Here is a 23575-nt window from a genome sequence, read left to right as displayed (position 1 = left end):
CTATATATAGCAGAAAGTAAAAAATAAATAAATCACATGACGTTATGTATGAAACTGGTTAACCACTTCCTACATAGAAGGGGAAGGAATCATGGGAAATCTTCTCTCATCATGGGGCTGATACATGAGACAAGTCGTGCACAACAACCAATCACAGCGCAGCTTTCTTTTTGTATTCGGTGGGTATTTTGTAGGTTCTTGTTTTGGCCGACGTCCGCGCCGAACGTGATAGCGATCTAAGGAAGGGACACAGGACGTCACAGGCGTATATAACAATGGTCTGGTTTCTTATGGTTTTTGGAACACCAAATATGTTGGGGGGGGGGGGGTATTATGTTAAAGGGGTTGTCCATCTTTACAATATTGATGGCTTCTTCCTATCATTTTATTTGCTTTGGCAGCAGCCGCCAGGCCCTGGTCGCTAAGGCTATACGCACATAGATTTTGCTTAGGGGAATGTTCTGAGAATACCTGGCAGGGCTGGACGGCTGGAAATTCTGTTGGCCTGCAGTTCATCAACACAAAGTCATACAACAGTCACATCTATTAATAGGTCTATGGGAAGGTTGGATTTTCCAGCATACCGCCAGAATATTGTACACCGCTACCACCATACAATTCCCTTAATCCCTTCCTGACTGCCCCACGTAAATATATAGCAGCTAGCAGTGTCTGTAGAGCTGCTGTATATACATAGTCCGCTGTCCTGCCATGGTTCTACTTCATGGGGTGTCCAGCTAGGTCTGTAACAAAATGAGCCGTCCTTGGTTCGGATGCCCTCCTCGTGTATGTATATATATATATATATATATATATATATATATATATATATATATATATATTATATGTGTGTGTGTCTGTGTGTGTGTATGTATATATTTGCCTAAGAAATCTACAGCTCATCCTGCAAAAACCAAGACTTCAAATTGCCATATAGTCTTAAAGGGGTTGTACTATGAAGAGTATTTGTCCCCTAAAACCTGTCTAAGTTCTCAGAATTTTTTGGGTCTCAGTGGTCAGATGCCCACTGTTCCTGCAATTTATCCCCTGTTCTATGGAATATATATATATATATATATATATATATATATATATATATATATATATATAACCCTGTTAAGACTACATAGCAGTTTGACGTCTCTGCTTTTACAGGTTGAGCTGCAGATTTCTTAAGCAGAATTCAGCCCTATCTATCTATCTATCTATCTATCTATCTATCGATCTATCTATCTATCTGGTATTAGTCATGGTGGTGTGTGTTTTGGCGCATGGCAGGTATCTTAAATGTGAGAACCCACCTTAATTGGTTGGCCATGTTTGGTGTCGCCGAGCTGGAGGTAACGGCTGGTGGAAAAACTATACCATCTGGTCATACTTATAGTTGGGGCGCCAGGCCAGTTTACTTGGTAGCTCCAAGGGCCTCCGCTTGGGTTCTTCGTGTTAATACAGGTTTCACTGTATTATACTTGGTTCTGTTATTACGGCTTTATTCTATGTATGTTTGTAAATAAACTGGCTGCTGTGGTCAAAATTATCCAAAGTATACAGTCTCAGTGTTTTTGTGTGGGTTAGACAGGGGTCACGCAGCGGGGGGGGGGGGGGGGGGGGGGTCTTATCGGGTTGGTTATCTTGATAGAATAATGAGGTCGCAGGTGGGGAGTTAATAGGAGGGTTGTAAGGGGGAGGGGGGGTATGGGGCTTCAAAGCTTCAAGTACCAGTCCACAATACCACAGTCAAGCACCAGACGGACTCTCTTAGCCACAAATGTTGTTACAATGTGTAGAGTGTAATACATTAATACTATATCATATGACGGACTTCTGATATTGGGGAAATTCCGTTTGTTTCTGACTTGGAAATCCCCCAATTACCCATCACTCTGCACTCTCCCTCCTCCAAAAAAAGAGAAGCCGCATGTGAGTGAGACTTGTAAAAAGAGGAAGGGTCTGCGAGACAGAACAAAGACCTCCAGGATATAGGTATAGAGACGTCAGGATATAGGTATATAGAGACGTCAGGATATAGGTATATAGACGTCAGGATATAGTTAGAGAGACCGCAGTAACACTGAGAGAGTACAGCAGAGTGCAGGAAGTGAGCACTTAGTAGGTACCACGGGGACTGACTTCCTAAATACATCTAACCTCCCCCCTTACCGCCCCCTGAGGTCATTGTTAGGGGCTGGCACTATGTAAAACTGTGCGAGAGACTCTCAGCCAGGGAGAGAGCTGGAGTTTGTCTGGAGTAGATAAGACAGAAGGAGGGAAACTATCAGAAGACTACAAGGGCACCCAGGGATTTTACAAGGCCATTCTCCTCTCTTGTGGGCGCCCTACACTGGACTCCTCATCGCCACCGTACCCACCAATCGGAGTTAACCCCCTACTGCTTGCCACCATGAAGACCCGCCACATTCTGCATGTGCTGGTTACCGTTATACTCATACATCAAGGTAGGACCAAGCGTCAGTAAATGATGTGACCCAATCTTGTACTAATGTAGCAGGGCTGAGCGCTCCGAGAACAATAAGACTTTGTCCAACCGGCTAACACGGTACCAAATAACGTTCTTTAGAGCTGAGTTTGTCATTCAGCACAACTCATTGTGGATGTCGCCAGGTAGACGTGAGCAGTTTCTTCCCACCGATCTTACAGATCTTCTCGGTAATGAATGCAGAGACCCTACTATCATGTGCCCTACTTTTTATTCCGCATTTAGTAAGTGTTGATCCAGCATCAGAGGGGTTAACGGGGCTGCAGGCGTGTTTGTCAATATTTGTACTGCTTGGCGCACACCCAAATCATCTAGTGGATCATTGACCGGTCCTCAGCCCCTGTAGGAGATCGAATACATTGCGGGAGGGCTGTTGTTCATTCAAACCGATGGTGCCCGCTCAGTGGGTGTGTGCCATGGAAAACCGTTACGGTAAATCAGTATGCCAGCACTGGGAGAATCTGCGACCAATCCATCTCCAGGGGGCAGAGAGTGTGAATAGGGGTCTACTATCAGCGTATACCTAGAAAAGTCCTATCTATCTATCTATCTATCTATCTATCTATCTATCTATCTATCTATCTATTCATCCATCCAGTGGGGAAGATTTACTAACCCTGTGCAAATTTAGACAGGATTTTAATAGGACTGGCGTTCGTTATACCAGTCCTAATGGATTTACCGTTGATGTCAGATGCCATATTCGTGCCTTCTTAATAATTTTGGCACATCTTGGGTGGTCCTCATGCCAAAGGCTGAAATCTACGTTAGCGAGGGTCTGGTTTAGGTTTCAGCTGTTATAATGTAATGTTGAATTAAGATGTAAATTCTTTTGGGACCAGACGCTTTCCCTATCCAGGCCCACTGTTTTTAAAAGTTGATATTTGTTCATTTGCATGGGGTACAAAGGGCAAAGTGGGTCACAATTGATTTATTTCCCAAACGGCTCATTGGGTCACCCAATATTTCTGATGTATGGAAAAATTTTGAGTGAAATTAGCAACACGGAAACTTGATATGTTAATCCTTGAAATCCACTTATATTCGCCCATCTATACTCAATGATCTCTCACTTCCAGGTGTCCAAAAGTGTCTATAAAACTAGAAATATCTACTTGACGAAAGGCTCAGGTTCCTTAAAGTGATACGTACTAGATTGGTGGCCCCCACAACTGCCAGATTGGGAACCCTGATCCATCCTTTAGCCCAGTCTCAAGACAAAGTGTATGGAGACAGTCAAGTAGTAGGAAACGTGACCTTCTGTGTTGCATGTGTGTTACACTATCAGGCAACCTATGGGGTTCTGCCTCTAACAGGGCCTAATAGGTTTTGATACATGATAGGCCCCTAGATGGACACTAGAGATGAGCAAGTAGTATCCGATCGAATACCTCACTGCCATAGGAATGCGTGTAAGCGACCGATCACCAACGGGTTAAGCGCAGTGAATATTCGATGCGCTTAACCCATTGGTGATTGGCCGCTTACTCGTATTCCTATGGCAGCGAGGTATTCGATCGAATAGTACTCGCTCATCTCTACTGGTAACCCAATTGAATCCTGTCATCATATTGTTAGGGAACTGACATATTTACAAAGAGAGGCCTTTGATCTGGAAAACCTCTTAGGTGCCAGAAATGAATGCACCAGTCCCATAATGAACACTTATCCCCCATCCACAGAACGTGGGGTAAGTGTCTGATCGTTGGGAGGCCCGATCGTTGCGATCAAGAGGTCACGGGAACAAAAGTCCCCCTAAGGCCTACTTAAGGTTGGGGTACCACTGCGCTTGCACTCACTTCACTTCTATGGGGCTGAGGGTGCTGCTGGAAATTACAGTCCTGGCATCTGCATCAAAGTTAATGGAGTGCTGGGACCCCCGTCCTCCTGATCACTGGGGGACATGATGGTCAGGGTCCCATCGATCAGACATTTATTTCCAACCACTTTAAGCAACAAATCTGCTGTGTGTGAATATATCCTCATTTTCAGCTTCCTCTACCCTTGGGCAAAGGAGTGATGGACTTGACAAGCCCAGCTCAGGATAAGCAGTAGAACGGTAAAAAATGTCATTATTGGAATGTTTTTACATACCATCCTGGTTATATACTGTGTATATAAATATATGTATATATATATATATATATATATATATATATATACTGGTAGGGTACCCATAATCTAGGAAATCGCATTGACCTTCTCCACATCACCTTCCATTTATTGTCCGCCTCGGCCACATGTGAACCTAAACCTTAGGCCACGGACAATGCAATACATACTATGTACTTATTAACCTTCCTGGATTGTATACAGAAGAAAGGCAAAACTTCAAGACTCCCGGAAGGGCAGGCGATTCTTACAACAACATATAAGGAGCCGCTTCTTGGCAACTACAGACACTTCAGCAAGGAGAAGGTTGAAACGGAGGCGCAGATATTCTTTCATTGAGACGCATTGTCTGGTTCTATTAATAGGGGGCATGGACGGGGATAGGGGTGGCATTATGGTATCAGATCAGTGTGGGGTCTGACGCTGGTACTCCTACCGATGGGACTGTAACCAGATAGAAAATGGGTCCTCCATGTTGTCACAGAAATAAGACCTCTCCCTCATATGCAGTCCACTGTTGAACCTTTGCCAGATCCTCTGATGTTATATTTGACCCTTTGGAGGGGGCAAGGCCACTATAGATGCCATGTATGTCTTAGACTTTGGTGCCTTTAATACCATATAGTATCACAGTAAGTTGAGTACCACCAGCAATGTCATATTTGCCTCCAGTTTGGGTTGCACCTTAGAGAGTGTGCTATTGCTCCTGACATCTTGACACTAATATACCCTGTACAATACACCCCAGGCAGTGCAGTGTATAGGTATATACGTGTGTGCGACCACCCCAGGAGAACCGTGCAGGAAGCTGGACTGTCACGGTGACCTTATAGGCACCAGAATTCCCAGGAGAGGTGCACAGGGTAATAGGCAGAGTCAGTTAGATGTGACGCCAGTTGGGGTAAAGAGACACCCGCTGGTCCCTGGGCTGAGATGGTGATGTGGGTGCCAGTGCTCCCCTCCAACTAGGAACTTGTGCTCAGGGCTTAGCTGCAAGGAAGGCAATGTCCAGGCCAGGATCAGTAGAAGTGCTCACTGCTTTATTGTGACAGGCATCTGCTGGTCACTTGTCCTGTAGCGGTGAGCTGTGGCACAGGGGCTTGTAGCTGGATGACACCTTCCCATGTATTAGCAGAGAGTCTAAGATGTCTACAGGTCCAGCTTCTGGTCCCCTGCAAGAGTTCAGTTACCTTGTAGAGGTAGGTGCAGGCTGCTGGGGTTATAGCTCTGCTTAGCCTGATATAATCCTGTCCTCTTACTGATAGTGAAACCAGAGAACAATAGCTTAACAACATTACACAAATGAACACAGTATGAACATGGCAACATATACAAACTATCATAACATGTAAGGCACTTCTATGGCCAAGTAACCATTAGTAACTCCTGTGAGGGGGCTACATCTGTAGACGAGTTATCATATATAACAATCTGCATTAGTAATGGTACTGTTAGATTACAGTAATAAATATCATGGAGGGAAGCGCATGAATACTACATGTGATGCCATCACTAGAGATGAGCGAGTAGTATTCGATCGAATACCTCGCCGCCATAGGAATGCGTGTAAGCGGCAGGAAGACCAAGGGGCTACACGCACCGAATATTCAATGCACTTAACCCTTGGTGTTTGGCCGCTTACACGCATTCTCATGGCGGCGGGGTATTCAATGGAATACTACTCGCTCATCTCCAGTCATCACTAATATTCTGTGGGAAGGAAATACCCCAAGACAAGAAATAACTTCTTCACGGTAATATTACGTAGCAAATGAGGAAGCTGAGGTAGTGGCAAGAGGTTTGCGCAAAGCCCTAATAAAATTTTGCAATAGTCTGATAGGTGCAGGTTAGGTCAGGGGTCAGGACATGGTCAGCAGCTGGCGGACATCCTCACCCCTCCTTGGAATGTAAGGAGAAGTATTTCCCGGGCCTTACAGATTAATGACCAGTCCTTAGTTTAGATCATCAATATATGTGCAGCTGTACCATGTGACTGACTGAACGTGATGTCATCAGACAGGGAATAGGCTGCAGTGCTGATCAGCGGGGGTCCCTGGTGTGAAAACCGTAACCACATACAAATTGTAGCAACTGTGTAACCATCAAGTGTGTTGCCTCCTTGTCAGTAAAGTTTCCTTTAACAGCTCCACAGTCTCCGTGCTTGTGGAACCAGAGGTATAACAGGAGACTGCTGCAAAATCTGTACTAGACCCCCCAACTGTAATGTATTGTTTACAGAACTGGTCTCTTCATAGTAAGATACACCTTATGGCTGTTATCTCCTGTTTTCTGCTTCAGGAAGGAACAAGTGCGATGTAAGTGACATCGGCTACATCATGGCTACCGCTCCCGAGACACCAGCGGCAGAAACAGAGCCCGAATGGTGAAGCAGGAAGCAGAAGGCCCCCTGCTCCACCACTGACCATTGTATTCAACTCTGAACACAGATGATTTGAAGTCATTAGATACCTCCAACCGACTGGGACAGCAGGGCAGGATCCAGAATTAGGGAGTATGCCATCAATTAGATTTTGAGGGCGTGTAGTCCACCTAATCCCTTTAACCCTGACTAGATGACATTGGCAACAATGACACTCTCTGAGACCATTTTGATTTGGGGCCTAGTGAACAGTACTGTATTTTCATGCTCTATATGGTGCCAGCATTGAGGTATACATATAGGACATGTGCGCTTGTACCTGTCACTGCCCCAGTCTGGATTCTGTGACATGCCCTGGGGTCAGTCTTTTAGGAAACGAATTGACCTACAATTCGGCAGACATTATAATCCCCTACACACCCGCCTAGTCCTGTGGAATATGGATGAGTTATGAGGCATGTCTGCTTATATAATAGGTCTTGTGTTATCATATGACTGACTCTCTAAAGACACAACGATTCGCATCAGCGGCGCAGAGCGAAACATCTAGATTTCCAAAGCGTGTCATAAGGAATCCACATTATAGTCATCCATTGTATGATCGGTCTACTATTTTCAGTTATCAGCCAAAGTGGTGTAAGACTACTTTATCAAGTTTTCCTTAATTGGGGAAATCTCCCCGATAAACGTGGATCCCCATAGAAGTGGATGGCGCACCAGACGCACATGGCGCTCCATTCACACGTCCCCTGTCCTCCTGATCACTGGGGGGACCGACGGTGGTCGGGGGACGCCCTGGCAATGGCATATCTGACGGTAACTATGATGCCCACTAGTATAAGTTGACCCACATCTTCTTTCATGGTCCTTGCTGGATCATCAACATAGTCTGCCTATGTGTCTGTACGTACCAATAGAAAAAACCCTCAAAAAGTTAGGTGCCAGCAGTAAATACATATACATACTGCGCTGCCCATGGGATTTGTATTATATAGTAGTAGAAATGGTCTCCACTATGGTGGGTCTCACCCTTAGATAGTCCTTCATATCTGAGCCAAGTAGGCAATGAACCGATATATTTGGTGCTGGTGTGAATTATTTTCTATTAAAATCGATAATGGACATTGGAGAGGTAAGACTAAGTCCACATTGTGGAGATCTAGAGTTGGTTGGGTTCCACACGCCAATAAGAAAATAATGTGGCCGTACAATACAGGAATTAGAAGTCCAAGCCCTCCTTGTTGTGTTAGAGAAAGAAGTATTTCTTATGTTTCACAATATAGGTTCATAGTACCCAAGTCCTGGCGGTGTAACAAGTCTATAAAGCCACAGTGTGGGACTATGGAGTCAAACGTCACCAATCCAACATTGATGGTTCATTTTAAGGATCAGACATCTATATCAATGGGAGACCAAGATATTGGTGACCTATACTCAGTTTGGTGAGGGTCAAACACGCAGCATTCGTACCGAAGAGACGGCAGCATTCGGACTAGCGTTGTGGCCTCCTCACTGCTCACTAAGCAGTGGCTGTGCTTGGTAGTGTAGCTCAGACCCATATACTTAAATGGGACCGAGTCACACCCAGGGGACATGATGAGTGAACGTGGTGTGGCTGGCCTTTAAAGTGGAAGTGGTGCTCCTACAATAAACTGATGGTGTCTTAAGGTGCCAGACCAATCAGATATTAATAATCTATCCTAAGAATAGGTCACTAATGTTTTAAGATGACCTTTCACCACCTCCACTAATTCTATTGCTTAACATCTTTTCATAGGCGCCACACCACTGATTCTGGCACAGTTGGAATTTTTTCTCTAGCTTTCACCATTCACGAGCAACAAGTTCAGGTAGTTTTGGTGTCTGATGTGATATTTAAGCTCTGTAATGTCAGGAGGGCGCTGTCAGGCAGGGGGCGTGACTCAGCGCTCCAATCAGAGCCAGAGAGTATCAGAGCTCAGACTCTCTCACCTTGTCTCCCCTGCCTGACACCACCCTCCTAACACTATAGAGCCTAAATAGTATATCAGGCACCAAAACTAACAGCATTGATTACTCAGGAACGGTGGGGACTAGAGAAAAAATTCCAACTGTGCCGGAAACAGGAGAGAGGAGGCTATTAAAAGATGTAAAGAGAACACCTTGAATTTCCTACCCTTCCAAACCTACTGGACGTGGCACCAGCAATCACCTGAGGTTGGCAGCACGAGTTGTGATTAGGGTTGAGCCGATCTTGACTTTTCAGGATCAATTTTGAAATCCGATTTCCGATCATTTTTCATTCGAACCCGATCTCGATCCCAATTCCAATCCCAATGCAAGTCAATGGGATTTTTTTATTAATCGGAGATCGGATTTTAAAAACAATCCTATTCACTATACAGCATGGAATCTAACAATTGAACGCTTTACTTGTTAGAATCCATGCTGTGTAGTGATTTTTTTTTCACCATTACATAACCAGAGGATTTTTTTTTAATCCTCTGGTTACTTAGCCCCCCGTGGTGTCCACTTACCTGCAGTGATGGCTGGTCCGGTGTCCAGTGTTCTCATTCTTCTTCGCCTCGCTGCCCCTGCCTCCCAGGTTAGGAGAGTGTGGACGGGTACTGGGAGGGGAGACGTCACGTCTCCCCACCCAGTACCCGCACACACTCTCCTTAGCCACAAGCCCCGCCTTCTTCCTAGCTCTTTAACACTAACCTGTGAGGTGAGGGCAGTGAGGTGAAGAAGAACGAGAACACCAGGCACCGGACCAGCCATCTCTGCAGGTAAGTAGCTACTGGAGATGTTAGCTAGTCTCCCATTAGAATGAAAGGACGCAGCCGGCGTGCAGGGGGTTAAGACTGTGTGCCGGCTGCTTCCATTCATTCCTATGGAACCGCAGCGGAGCATCACACTGAGTATACATTCCGCTCAGAATGAGCGGAGCGTATACTCAGTGTGACGGCTAACATTGTTAGCTTTTCCCACAATGTTTGGACAGTACCAAAGCATTGTGGGAAATAATCATCGATCTCGATCCCATCTAAAAAGATCGTGTTCAGAATCTCGATCGCGATTGTGAAATTTTCTCGATCGCCGATCGAATCCAATCTTTTCCGAACACGATCGCTCAACCTTAGTTGTGATTTGCTTTCGGCTATGTATTGCTCATGTTTTTGATCGGTTTCATTGCCCACCTACTCCTTTTGTAAGGGGTGTATAACTTAGAGGCTCTGTAGGACGGGGTAAGTTCCTCATCGTATCTTTGGGGTTTTAGAAAAGAGCATTGTGCTTTTAACTGAAAAATATTTCATATATGACTCTACATAACTTTCCATCAGAAATACCCGGCCAAAAGGGAAATGCAATTGTTAGCAGGTGCCTAAAGAGACAGGACCCCGCACATATGATGTGACCCGAGACCTCTTCTTTGCTTACACAGAGCTTTCATAGGGCCCAGAAGTTTCGAGCATGAAACACGTTACAGGAAACCCCACAGAATGGTGTTAAAGCCACATACAGTGTATTAACCCATTATTGACTGTGTGCTGAGAATAGCATAGAACCATGCAGTCTGTCTTTACTCAGTGCTGCCTCCGTGCATCCTGGTGATTAATGGAACTGCAGTTGTGGCAGGAGAACTATGTAGCCAGGGCTGGATATGCCTACAAGAACTGTAGAACATTTTTAATCAGGACAGATTGTAAACTTGCTGTATACAGTTACTAGAGTATATATATATATATATATCCCTGAAGGGAAAGAACTCCGATGGCCTATCCAGTGAATAAATAAATACACCCAGGGAACCGAGAGTACATTGGGGCGGGGGCTCTGTTCTAATTTTGGATTCTTTGCATTTGTCCTATTATTGGGTATCGTTCCTGGTGAGAGGGTATCTGGGGAATGTTCGGTATGAGAGGCATCTCATGGGGGGGTTTCCATCATTACTAGTAAGTGAAGGCAGCTGCTCAGTCCCCACCTATCCTATCGTTCACACTTCAGTGTTACATGCCAAACGACTTTAGTTGTATTTTCACTATTTCGATCCTATAACTTAAGTATACATTTTTCTAAAATCTTTCCATGGGTTGTTGACTCTATTGACGACAATGTGGCCGAGCTGCTATACCGCACACCACCTCTGGACAGGAGTGGCGCTGTTCTTGGAAGATATTGGCTTTGTTTTTGGAGCCTCTTTTAGCATAAAACAAAAAATACACAAGCATAGCTGTTTGCAATGTCAATAAGTGTACCAGATAGTGTATACAGCACCTAGGCAGGCCTATGTGTCTCCATGGTTACAGACTACAGCTTTTGTATATGTAACATTATCATGGATTTTTTCTTTCTCGGATGTCAATCAGGGTTAATATGATTCTTGAAACCTACAAAGTCACCGTCACATTGTAATAAACCATCTGTTAGCGGACAAGTATTTCCTGTGAAACTGTCTTTAGAAATATGTCTGTGTGGTTTCTCGAGAAGCAAGAGATCTATCCAATGGCGTAACTAGGAATGGCGGGGCCCCGTGGCAAACTTTTGACATGGGCCCCTTCTGCGAAGACCCCGACCAACCCCACCCCCTCCCCCAGCATTCCTGCACACAGTATTATGCCCCATAATGGTCCCTGCACACACAGTACTAGACCACATAATGGCCCCTGCACACACAGTACTAGACCACATAATGGCCCCTGCACACACAGTACTAGACCACATAATGGTCCCTGCACACACAGTACTATGCCCCATAATGGTCCCTGCACACACAGTACTATGCCCCATAATGGTCCCTGCACACACAGTACTAGACCACATAATGGCCCCTGCACACACAGTACTATGCCCCATAATGGTCCCTGCACACACAGTACTATGCCCCATGATGGTCCCTGCACACACAGTATTATGCCCCATAATGGTCCCTGCACACACAGTACTATGCCCCATAATGGTCCCTGCACACACAGTACTATGCCCCATAATGGTCCCTGCACACACAGTACTATGCCCCATGATGGTCCCTGCACACACAGTATTATGCCCCATAATGGTCCCTGCACACACAGTACTATGCCCCATAATGGTCCCTGCACACACAGTACTATGCCCCATGATGGTCCCTGCACACACAGTATTATGCCCCATAATGGCCCCTGCACACACAGTATTATGCCCCATAATGGTCCCTGCACACACAGTACTATGCCCCATAGTGGCCCCTGCACACACAGTACTATGCCCCATAGTGGTCCCTGCACACAGTATTATCCCCCATAGTGGCCCCTGCACACACAGTACTATGCCCCATAATGGTCCCTGCACACACAGTACTAGACCACATAATGGCCCCTGCACACACAGTACTATGCCCCATAATGGTCCCTGCACACACAGTACTATGCCCCATGATGGTCCCTGCACACACAGTACTATGCCCCATAATGGTCCCTGCTCACACAGTATTATGCCCCATAATGGTCCCTGCACACACAGTATTATGCCCCATAATGGTCCCTGCACACACAGTACTATGCCCCATAATGGTCCCTGCACACACAGTACTATGCCCCATAATGGTCCCTGCACACACAGTACTATGCCCCATGATGGTCCCTGCACACACAGTATTATGCCCCATAATGGTCCCTGCACACACAGTACTATGCCCCATAATGGTCCCTGCACACACAGTACTATGCCCCATGATGGTCCCTGCACACACAGTATTATGCCCCATAATGGCCCCTGCACACACAGTATTATGCCCCATAATGGTCCCTGCACACACAGTACTATGCCCCATAGTGGCCCCTGCACACACAGTACTATGCCCCATAGTGGTCCCTGCACACAGTATTATCCCCCATAGTGGCCCCTGCACACACAGTACTATGCCCCATAATGGTCCCTGCACACACAGTACTAGACCACATAATGGCCCCTGCACACACAGTACTATGCCCCATAATGGTCCCTGCACACACAGTACTATGCCCCATGATGGTCCCTGCACACACAGTACTATGCCCCATAATGGTCCCTGCTCACACAGTATTATGCCCCATAATGGTCCCTGCACACACAGTATTATGCCCCATAATGGTCCCTGCACACACAGTACTATGCCCCATAATGGTCCCTGCACACACAGTACTATGCCCCATAATGGCCCCTGCACACACAGTACTATGCTCCATAGTGGCCCCTGTACACACTATTATGTCCCATTGTGGACCACCCATGAATAATTATTATGCTCTGAGGTCTTTTCAGACCCCAGAGTATAATAGTTGAAGACCCAGGGGAGGATACGAACATAAAAAATACTGATATTTACCTCTCCTTGGCTCCAATGCACTCCCTGCTACTTTTGGCCATCTCCAATGATGGACCAGACGTCACCCGACCCAGGCTGACGTCGCGACGCATAATGACGCTGGCCTTACCCATGTGATGTCACCAAGTAGTCCTGAAGCCTGCCAGAGCATAGGAGAGGTAAGTAACAGTGTTTTTTTTTTATGTTCCCTCGCCTCTCCTAGGCCTCTGATCATTATACTCGGGGGTCTGGAAAGACCTCCTGTGTCTCTTACCCACCAGGACCTGGGTACTGTATACACCTAACAGGACTATATACATGATGCCACTCAGGAGCCAAGTATTGTCCTCCAGGAACTCCAGATGATTGTGAAGACATTGCGAGACTTGTCATGGTTACTATTATTATGATATAACTCCTTGTGGTTTCTTTTGCAGTGAGGTCAGAGGACTTGGAAGTCAAAGCCCTAAGCTCTGAGGAGTTCGTCCCATATGGAGAGTATGTTTGGCTCAACTGCTCCACTCCCTTACCTGAACCTACACACCATGAAAGCAGATTACAGAAGAACGGAACCATGAAGGGGCCCAACTGGGTGGCAACTAAGATTCTTGTTGATGACTTTAAGAACTCAACCGTATTCTGCTACCTTGAACACGGAGGAAAAGAATATCAGAGTTTCACCAGAGTCATGGCGTACAGTACGTTGTGTATTATACATCAAAAGAATGTTTTTATGTCAACGGGGTTGTCCTATTTTATCAGAAGGATGGTCTGATGAAAAGCAGATCACTGAGTGTCCTGCTGCTAGGACCTCCTTTAAGGGAAACTAGAAGCAAGTGTTTAATATCCCTGCAGCTCCCCCGCAGGATATATTGAGTATTACACAGGATGGGTCCTCCAGAGTGAGAGTCACATAGTTAATAGAGATGGTCTTGAATTGTAAAATCCCTTCTAACAACTCATGTTACAGTGTTACATTTGTGACCACGTATCAATACACATACATATACAGTATACACATTATATATACCTATATTCATCACACACTTATGCACGTTAAACACAGACAAATTGTAAACGGATAGCTGAAGCCTTGGAAAGTAGAAACCCTTACCCCATGTCCGATCCAAGGACACGAGTTGTGGGCTTATACTAAAGGCCCAGTATATTTATGTCCTGATCTGTATCAATACTCCTCCTGTCAGTCCTGTATCAGGTTACAACAGCAAGAATTGCTTGCTGCTGTAACTTTCTCAATATATATATAGTGTGTGTGTGTGTGTGTATATGTGTAATGTATATTGCATTTGATGTCATTGCAGCTCTGCCTTCCAACGTCACTATAGACCTGCAGCCCCAACTAGAGGAAGGACAAGAACACACGATGCGTTGTACGGTTCATGACGTTGCTCCTTTAGAGTTTCTTACCATAAATATCACCAGAGGAGGGGACGTCATTGACAGCGTGTCATATAGTGGACCGCACGTGGAGGGCAGGGTGACTCAAAGTCACGAGTATAAATTCAACGCCAGTCGCAGTGATAACTTTATGAACTTCACCTGTGTGGCCATCCTACAACTTGGGTCAATGCAAAACATAACCAAGTCCCCGGAGATAACTGTACAGACCTACGGTAAGTGGAAATGTGACAAATCTATCCTCTAGATAGGGGAGCAAATGTCTAAGGACTTGTCCCAAAAACATAAAAATGATCATATAGATACATCAGGGCCCAGGAGGACTGAGAATGATCTGGGTCCTCCATAAGCGGACCACTGACCCAACATGACTAGCACAGTAGATGATGTCACTACTGACCGTGGATGATGTCACCACAGATCTGTAACAGGTCTCCTCTTGCATTGATATACAGTATTTTTTTGGTAATGTTTTCAGCGCTGCCAAACAATCCTGTTATAACCGTGGAAAATTGGATAGAACGTGGAACCAAGTTTCAAGCGGAGTGTTTGGTCACCGATGCGTTTCCTCCAGAAAATGTCAACCTGAAGATGATCGTCGACGACAGCACGAATAATGTTGTAAAGGTCCAGAGAAATGGAAATACCATAAAGGGCTTGTTCGAGCTTGAGGCCACTTATACAAGCCTGGGAGCAAACAGCATCAGATGTGAAGCCAACTTATTTACCTTGACTAAGCACAGTGTGGAGACCGTAAATATTTATGGTAAGTTTTGGGGTCTGGTTATATTGGGGGTTTGAGGTTCTTCCTATCAGACGTTACTAGATCATAATGATGTCAGCAAGACCTAGGACGCCAGACACGTTTTATTAATGTAGATTGTGAGCCCCACTTAGGGTATTATGCCCCATAGTGGCCCCTGCACACAGTATTATGTCCCATAGTGGCCCCTGAACACAGTATTATGCCCCATAGTGGCCCCTGCACACAGTATTATGCCCCATAGTGGCCCCTGCACACAGTATTATGCCCCATAGTGGCCCCTGCACACAGTATTATCCCCCATAGTAGCCCCTGCACACAGTATTATGTCCCATAGTGGCCCCTGAACACAGTATTATGCCCCATAGTGGCCCCTGCACACAGTATTATGCCCCATAGTGGCCCCTGCACACAGTATTATGCCCCATAGTGGCCCCTGCACACAATATTATCCCCCATAGTAGCCCCTGCACACAGTATTATGTCCCATATTGGCCCCTGCACACAGTATTATGTCCCATAGTGGCCCCTGCACACAGTATTATGTCCCATAGTGGCCCCTGCACACAGTATTATGTCCCATAGTGGCCCCTGCACACAGTATTATGCCCCATAGTGGCCCTTGCACTCAGTATTATGCCCCATAGTGGCCCCTGAACACAGTATTATCCCCCATAGTAGCCCCTGCACACAGTATTATGTCCCATAGTGGCCCCTGAACACAGTATTATGCCCCATAGTGGCCCCTGCACGCAGTATTATGCCCCATGGTGGCCCCTGCACACAGTATTATGTCCCATAGTGGCCCCTGAACACAGTATTATGTCTAATAGTGGCCCCTGCACACAGTATTATGTCCCATAGTGGCCCCTGCACACAGTATTATGCCCCATAGTGGCCCCTGCACACAGTATTATGCCCCATGGTGGCCCCTGCACACAGTATTATGTCCCATAGTGGCCCCTGCACACAGTATTATCCCCCATAGTTGCCCCTGCACACAGTATTATCCCCCATAGTGGCCCCTGCACACAGTATTATGCCCCATAGTGGCCCCTGCACACAGTATTATCCCCCATAGTGGCCCCTGCACACAGTATTATGCCCCATAGTGGCCCCTGCACACAGTATTATGTCCCTTAGTGGCCCCTCCACACAGTATTATGTCCCCATAGTGGCCCCTGCACACAGTATTATATCCCATAGTGGCCCCTGTACACAGTATTATGCCCCATAGTGGCCCCTGTACACAGTATTATGTCCCATAGTGGCCCCTGCACACAGTATAATGTCCCATAGTGGCCCCTGCACACAGTATTATATCCCATAGTGGCCCCTGTACACAGTATTATGCCCCATAGTGGCCCCTGCACACAGTATAATGTCCCATAGTGGCCCCTGCACACAGTATTATATCCCATAGTGGCCCCTGTACACAGTATTATGCCCCATAGTGGCCCCTGCACACAGTATAATGTCCCATAGTGGCCCCTGCACACAGTATTATCCCCCATAGTGGCCCCTGTACACAGTATTATGTCCCATAGTGGCCCCTGTACACAGTATTATGCCCCATAGTGGCCCCTGTACACAGTATTATGCCCCATAGTGGCCCCCTGCACAGTGCCCTTTTTTCAGACCCCAGAGTATAATAATCATGGACCCAGGGGAGGATACAGACATATAAAACACTGTTACTTACCTCTCCCTGGCTCTGACGCACTCCCTGCTGATGTTGGCCATCTTCAATGATGGATGGGAAGTCACTTGAGTCGGGGCTTGCGTTGTGAAGCATATAGATGCGAACTCTGGCCCACCTAAACACCAAGTGGGCCCTGGCTCCAGATTGTAGGTGCACCTTATCAGTGTATATATGGGATATTCCATCCTTAGTGGTTGTAGTTAGTCCGCTCTGGATGTGGTATATTCAGATAATACAGCAGAGGACGCCATTAAATTTATGGTAGGCTTTACGACCTATATGTTTATGGTGACAAGTTCTCAATCCTTAATTCCAGTGCTTCCTATTGTGAATTTGACTCTACCCAGAATAACCGTGGACCTGAATGAGACCGTGGACGCTTATTGTGATATAATTAACGGATATGAGGATTCTTATGGTCTGTCCATTAGTGTGGATGGTAAAGAAAAGAATGAAACCTCAATGCAGCCCTACACATTCACCGCAAGCAGGAGAACACCGAGCCTTCTCGTCATCTGCACGGCTTACATTGTTAGCAACCGGGATATAAAGCAATCCACATCACAGACCCTGCAAGTACATTGTAAGTCATGAATGCCAAGGATCCCAGATCAGGCAGCGCTCCTCAGATATAAAGAATAAGTGGCCGTACCTTATTGACCCCATACTAGCAGCGTATCAGCCCCCAAGGCTTAACAAAGGCTCATGTCTATGAGCGGAAACATTGCCAGTATGGATCAATAGCTAGATAGATAGATACGAGATAGATAGATAGATAGATAGATAGATAGATAGATAGATAGATAGATGGATGGATGGATGGATGGATGGATGGATGGATGGATGGATGGATGGATGGATGGATAGATAGATAGATAGATAGATAGATAGATAGATAGATAGATAGATAGATAGATAGATAGATAGATAGGAGATAGATAGATAGATAGATAGATGATAGATAGATAGATAGATAGATAGATAGATAGATAGATAGATAGATAGATAGGAAATAAATAGATAGATAGATAGATAGATAGATAGATAGGAGATAGATAGATAGATAGATAGATAGATAGATAGATAGGAGATAGGTAGATAGATAGATAGATAGATAGATAGATAGATAGATGATAGATAGATAGATAGATAGATAGATAGATAGATAGATAGGAGATAGATAGATAGATAGATAGATAGATATGAAGATAGATAGATAGATAGATAGATAGATAGATAGATAGGAGATAGATAGATAGATAGATGATTGATTGATAGATAGATAGATAGATAGATAGATGATTGATAGATGATTGATAGATAGATAGATAGATAGATAGATAGATAGATAGATAGATAGAGAGATAGATAGATAGATATGAAGATAGATGATAGATAGATAGATAGATAGTTAGATAGGAGATAGATAGATAGATAGATAGATAGATAGATAGATAGATAGATATGAAGATAGATAGATAGATAGATAGATAGATAGATAGATAGGAGATAGATAGATAGATAGATAGATAGATAGATATGAAGATAGATAGATAGATAGATAGATAGATAGATAGATAGATAGGAGATAGATAGATAGATAGATAGATAGATAGATAGATATGAAGATAGATAGATAGATAGAGAGAGAGAGAGAGAGAGAGAGAGAGAGATAGATAGATAGATAGATAGATAGATAGATAGATAGATGTTAATAAGCTGCCATGATCATGTGACATGTCCTCACCAATAATATGTGATGTTCGATGTTTGCTTTTCTATTACAGACCCCCCAAAGTTCACCGAAAATTCGTGCCCCTCAATTCAACTTTTGGTGGAAGGAAAAGACTCATTTTCATGTGAGGCTGATGGAAACCCAAAGCCGCATGTAGAATGCAGCTCTGAAGGAAAATCTATAGATGGCTCGGTCACACTAACGAAAGACAAGACCGGGACTTATACATGTCAGGCAACAAACCAGAAAGGAAACACAATGAAGACTGTCCATCTACAAGTAGACTGTACGTCCGCTGCTCTCTATGACCTTCACCTCACCCTCATCCTCATAGTCTGTGGGAAAACCCAGCAACTAGTGTTCAGTTTCCCTGCAGCACCCCCACAGGAGAAAGGAAGTATTACATGATATAAGTAATGCACAGATGTGCCATGTCCTCCGGGGCGAGTGACGCTCTTTTGCGCTCATACTTCCCTGGTTGATGGGTGCCATACTCCTGTATATCAGGTTACTGGAAATAGGTCTTATAAAACACCCACTTTAAATATCCTACCCAGCCATTGTCTGCTGCTGGGAAAGCTGGGTGACAAGTAAATCGCCACCAATCATCACAGGCATTTTCACCAGGCTTTCCTACTAATCTCAAATCCGTGCACTCATCACTGATAAAACCCAGGCTCCCATATTTATTCTATATAATAAATAATAAGAGAGATCAGGAGCTTGGGAAAGTTGGGTGACAACAGTGTAGAGGTTGTCATTTAGAGGAGTTGCCTGGTTTCTAAGATTGATTGCCTATCCTTAGGTCATCCCACCCACTAGGAGATATAAAGACAAAACAGCTATATAGATAAACAGCTTTCTTCCTCCTATAGGTGGCGATAGAGAGTAGACAACTATTTTGCATATATTTCCCAGCATGCATTGCATTAAAGTCTCCTTAATTTATACCAGGAGGAAAGTCAGTGTTTTACAACATCTCTACAATAGCCGGTGCAGCAATATGTAGAATATAGACTACCATGCATATAGGATATCTGCTCCTACCGACCATGTCACCTCCCTACAATTATTAGCCCCTCCCCTGAGGATCCATTTAGTATTTTTTGACCAAATTTTACATTTTTTTCATTCCTCAGACGCACCTATGAGGCCCACAGTGACTGTCTCGTCCAATGCAACAATTAGACCAGGAGATTCACTAAACATCACGTGCCAGTCCGACGGGTTCCCGCCTCCCATATACAGCTGGAACATCCCCCAAAATGCCAAGGTCGCGTACGCAGAGGATAACAGCTCAATCATTATCAGCACAGTAGGCCAGGACCATAGTGGAATATATACATGTAAGGCCCGGAACAACCACGGAGAGGCGGACACGAAGCTAGAAGTAACAGTTGTGCCTGGTGAGTAACACAGCCAAGGATTAAAGGAGTTTATGAGTTTAGAAAGGAACAGCGCCACCCTTATCCATAGGTCATGCCCGGTATTGCGGCAAAATAAAATAGTGACAAATCTGAAATTCTAAGTCTAAGATTTCTAAATTCTAGCTTTCCAGTCATATCAGAGGTATTTTTAATATTTGAAAATAATAATTTGTATTTCTGCTTTTTTTTTTACAGAGGAAACTAATATTTTATTGTATATCGCTATCGCTTTGGGTATCGCTGCTGCCATAGCACTTATAGCGTCCGTAGTGGGGTATACTTTATGGAGAAAAGGTCGAACCGGAGAATATAAACTACTCACAAGGCTCGGCCTATGTCAGAAGAACGGCAATATTGCATCGGAACTGCCAAAAAACGACACACACACGAGTAAGGTCTAATATGGAGGCTATGACTGAAATTCTCACTGGAACTTGATAATATTGCTGGACCAATGTGAAAACGGACTTCTATGTAAGCCGCCATGTTGTGACCATTGTGCGCCATTCGCCTTGGAAACCGAAATTCTAGCAAATAGGAAAAAATATCTTTGACAGCCAATCAGATTGCAGCTATGGTCCTCGTAAAAGCAGTCACCTGATTGAAACGTTGTTACCCAGAACAACCAATCGGATTTCAACAGACTTTAGAATGGGGTGTCAGAAGGTTCTGTTGTCGAGGAAACCAGCTGCCCCCAATCTGTATACACTGTATACCCCCCCCCCCCCTCATATCCTTCACAGATATTTTTATATGTCTTTGATGGTTTTATTTGTTTGTACTGTAATTTTTTGGGTTTATGTTGAGATTGTGGATCAACGAGGCAGATTATGGAAAACTTAAAAATGTCGGCCATTGGTAGAGGGGGCAAAAGAGAGTGCCGGACTCCGAAAAAGGACAAGAGATGAGACAGATATACCAAGAAGTCACAGCTTTACTTTATAAAGAGATTACACATTGTTTCCATGGATGGACGGATGGAAAGATAGATAGATAGATAGATAGATAGATAGATAGATAGATAGATAGATAAAAAATAGATTTATACATAGAGTTGTACAAATGTAAATAGAAAAGCCTCATGTCTGCCTACCTATCAATCTACAGTATTATCTATCTATCTATCTATCTATCTATCTATCTATCTATCTATCTACAGTATTATCTATCTATCTACAGTATTATCTATCAATTTATCTATCTATTATTCTATCTCGTATCTAATCTACCCAATTCTTTATCTATCAATCTATCTACAAGGCAAATACTCTACTACGGCTATCTATGATCAATCAATCTCATATTCAACATTTTTCTAATGTATTTTCCCATATTTTTGCTCTAGTTCTACCTTTTGGAAGGCAGCTCCCTATAGATCAATGCCTGGTTTTACACAAGCCTAGCGGCATGATCTGGGATTAAAGTAAACCAGAATATCTCCTCCAAAAGGCATTGATGCATTGGGAGTTCCCTTCCAAAATGCGGTGCTAGAGCAAGGAAAACATAGCAGTCTCCTTAAAAAGACCTAGTACTCCACTTTGCTGATAGTTCATCACATGTCCAGGTCCTGAAGCTACTTCACCATCACTAAAATGTGTTATTATATCATAGGTTGTATAGATTTCATTACTGTCTGTGCATTATGCCCATCTCAGGTCTAATTTGTTACACTAGATGATTATATATTATTATTACTTTATCAGGGTTGTTTTATTGATCACTTGTTAAATAAGCTAGATTATGTGTCTGTAACACTTAGGATATTAAGGGTTAAGCCCGTAAATCCACCTTTTAGCACTGATATATATATATATATATATATATATATATATATATATACACACACACACACCATCACGCCATATTTCAGGGGTCCTCAAGCTTTTTAAGCAGGGGGTCAGCTCATTGTCCCTCAGTCTATTGGAGCACCGAAATATAGTTTTAAAAAAATGTAAGATTATACTCTCCACCATAGCTCTCCCAACAGTATTATGCACTCCATAGTACGCCCCCCTCCCCATGCACACAGTATTATATGCTCCTTAGTACGCTCCCCTCCACACACATAGTATTATATGCTCCTCAGTACACCCCCACACACAGTATTATATGCTCCTCAGTACACCTCCCCACACTGTATTATATGCTCCTCAGTACACCCACACACACACAGTATTATATGCTCCTCAGTATGCCCCTCCCCCACACCCAGTATTATATGCTCCTCAGTATGCCCCTCCCCCACACACATTATTATATGCTCCTCAGTACACCCCCCCACACACATACACAGTATTATATGCTCCTCAGTACGCCCCACACACACACACACACACACACACATTATTATATGCTCCTCAGTACGCCCCCCCCCCCCACACACACACAGTATTATATGCTCCTCAGTACGCCCCCCCCCCCACACACACACACACAGTATTATATGCTCTTCAGTATGCACCTCCCCTCCCCACACACACAAACAGTATTATGCTTACCCATGAAGAGCCGACGGGGACGTTGGACTGCAGGAGCTGATAACTTATTTCCTCGCACCAGCGTCGGGACAGAGGTCACACTCTGCAGTCAGTGTAGGCCGCGGTCAAGCGGACTGCGGCCTACACTGACTGCTAATAAGCTGTATGGGCATTTGCACATTCAACTGAAAGCAGAAATCGCTCACTAACAGGGAATCCTGTACTGGATTTGCGTGCCTGCTGACGGGACGGAAAAATGTCTTCGGCAGGCCGCATGTGGCGCACGAGCTGTAGTTTGAGGACCTCTGCTACATATAAATATATATACATTGATATATACAATATATATATATTGCAGTAACTTTGTAAATACATTACTATACTAATCCCAGATAACAGCCTGTATTTTCCTCCAGAGCTGCATTCAAAATTCTGCCGGTTTCAGAGCTAGAATCTCCCAGTATTTCATGCTGGTTTGGCGCTTACAAAATAACCCCAAATAATTTAGGTGATAGATGACCATAATATAACTACTATGTAAAGCAACGAGGGAGTTTCCATTGCTCTAAAGAGTTACACGGCAACACCCTCGTTGCTCCAACTTTCCAATTTAAATATGAACAAAAACTGTGATATTTCTGCACCGCAGTCGCCCATTCTCAAGGCGTAAACACCAATTCATTTCAGAGTCCCTAACTTATCTCTCTGAGCAAATGGGTTGATATGCTGGGGACTGGTGACAGACACTTTTTAACAGAG

At 44.4% G+C, this 23575-nt stretch overlaps 1 protein-coding gene across 1 annotated transcript; it reads left to right on the top strand.

The window, feature by feature from the left end:
• The first annotated feature begins 2200 nt into the window (after positions 1-2200).
• Positions 2201-21472, top strand: LOC142202501 (intercellular adhesion molecule 5-like). The gene is made up of 8 exons (XM_075272640.1): positions 2201-2456; positions 13731-13991; positions 14616-14927; positions 15191-15478; positions 17494-17760; positions 18965-19198; positions 20052-20318; positions 20535-21472. The coding sequence occupies exons 1-8, from the start codon at positions 2402-2404 to the stop codon at positions 20738-20740; spliced, it is 1890 nt and encodes a 629-aa protein (XP_075128741.1). The 5' UTR covers positions 2201-2401; the 3' UTR covers positions 20741-21472.
• Positions 21473-23575: the final 2103 nt, after the last annotated feature.

Source organism: Leptodactylus fuscus, chromosome 5 (assembly GCF_031893055.1).
Source record: "Leptodactylus fuscus isolate aLepFus1 chromosome 5, aLepFus1.hap2, whole genome shotgun sequence".
NCBI lineage: Eukaryota > Metazoa > Chordata > Amphibia > Anura > Leptodactylidae > Leptodactylus > Leptodactylus fuscus.
The sequence above is the reverse complement of the archived record's forward strand: the minus strand, read 5'-3'. Positions and strand labels throughout refer to the sequence as shown.

What these genes read in the sequence shown, in the direction of transcription:
- LOC142202501 (XM_075272640.1), top strand. Translation starts at nt 2,402, where the DNA reads ATGAAGACCCGCCACATTCTGCATGTGCTGGTTACCGTTATACTCATA. An exon ending in CGTTATACTCATACATCAAG is followed by an intron (nt 2,457 to 13,730) that starts GTAGGACCAAGC and finishes TTTCTTTTGCAG; the next exon opens with TGAGGTCAGAGGACTTGGAA. An exon ending in AGAAGTAACAGTTGTGCCTG is followed by an intron (nt 20,319 to 20,534) that starts GTGAGTAACACA and finishes TTTTTTTTACAG; the next exon opens with AGGAAACTAATATTTTATTG.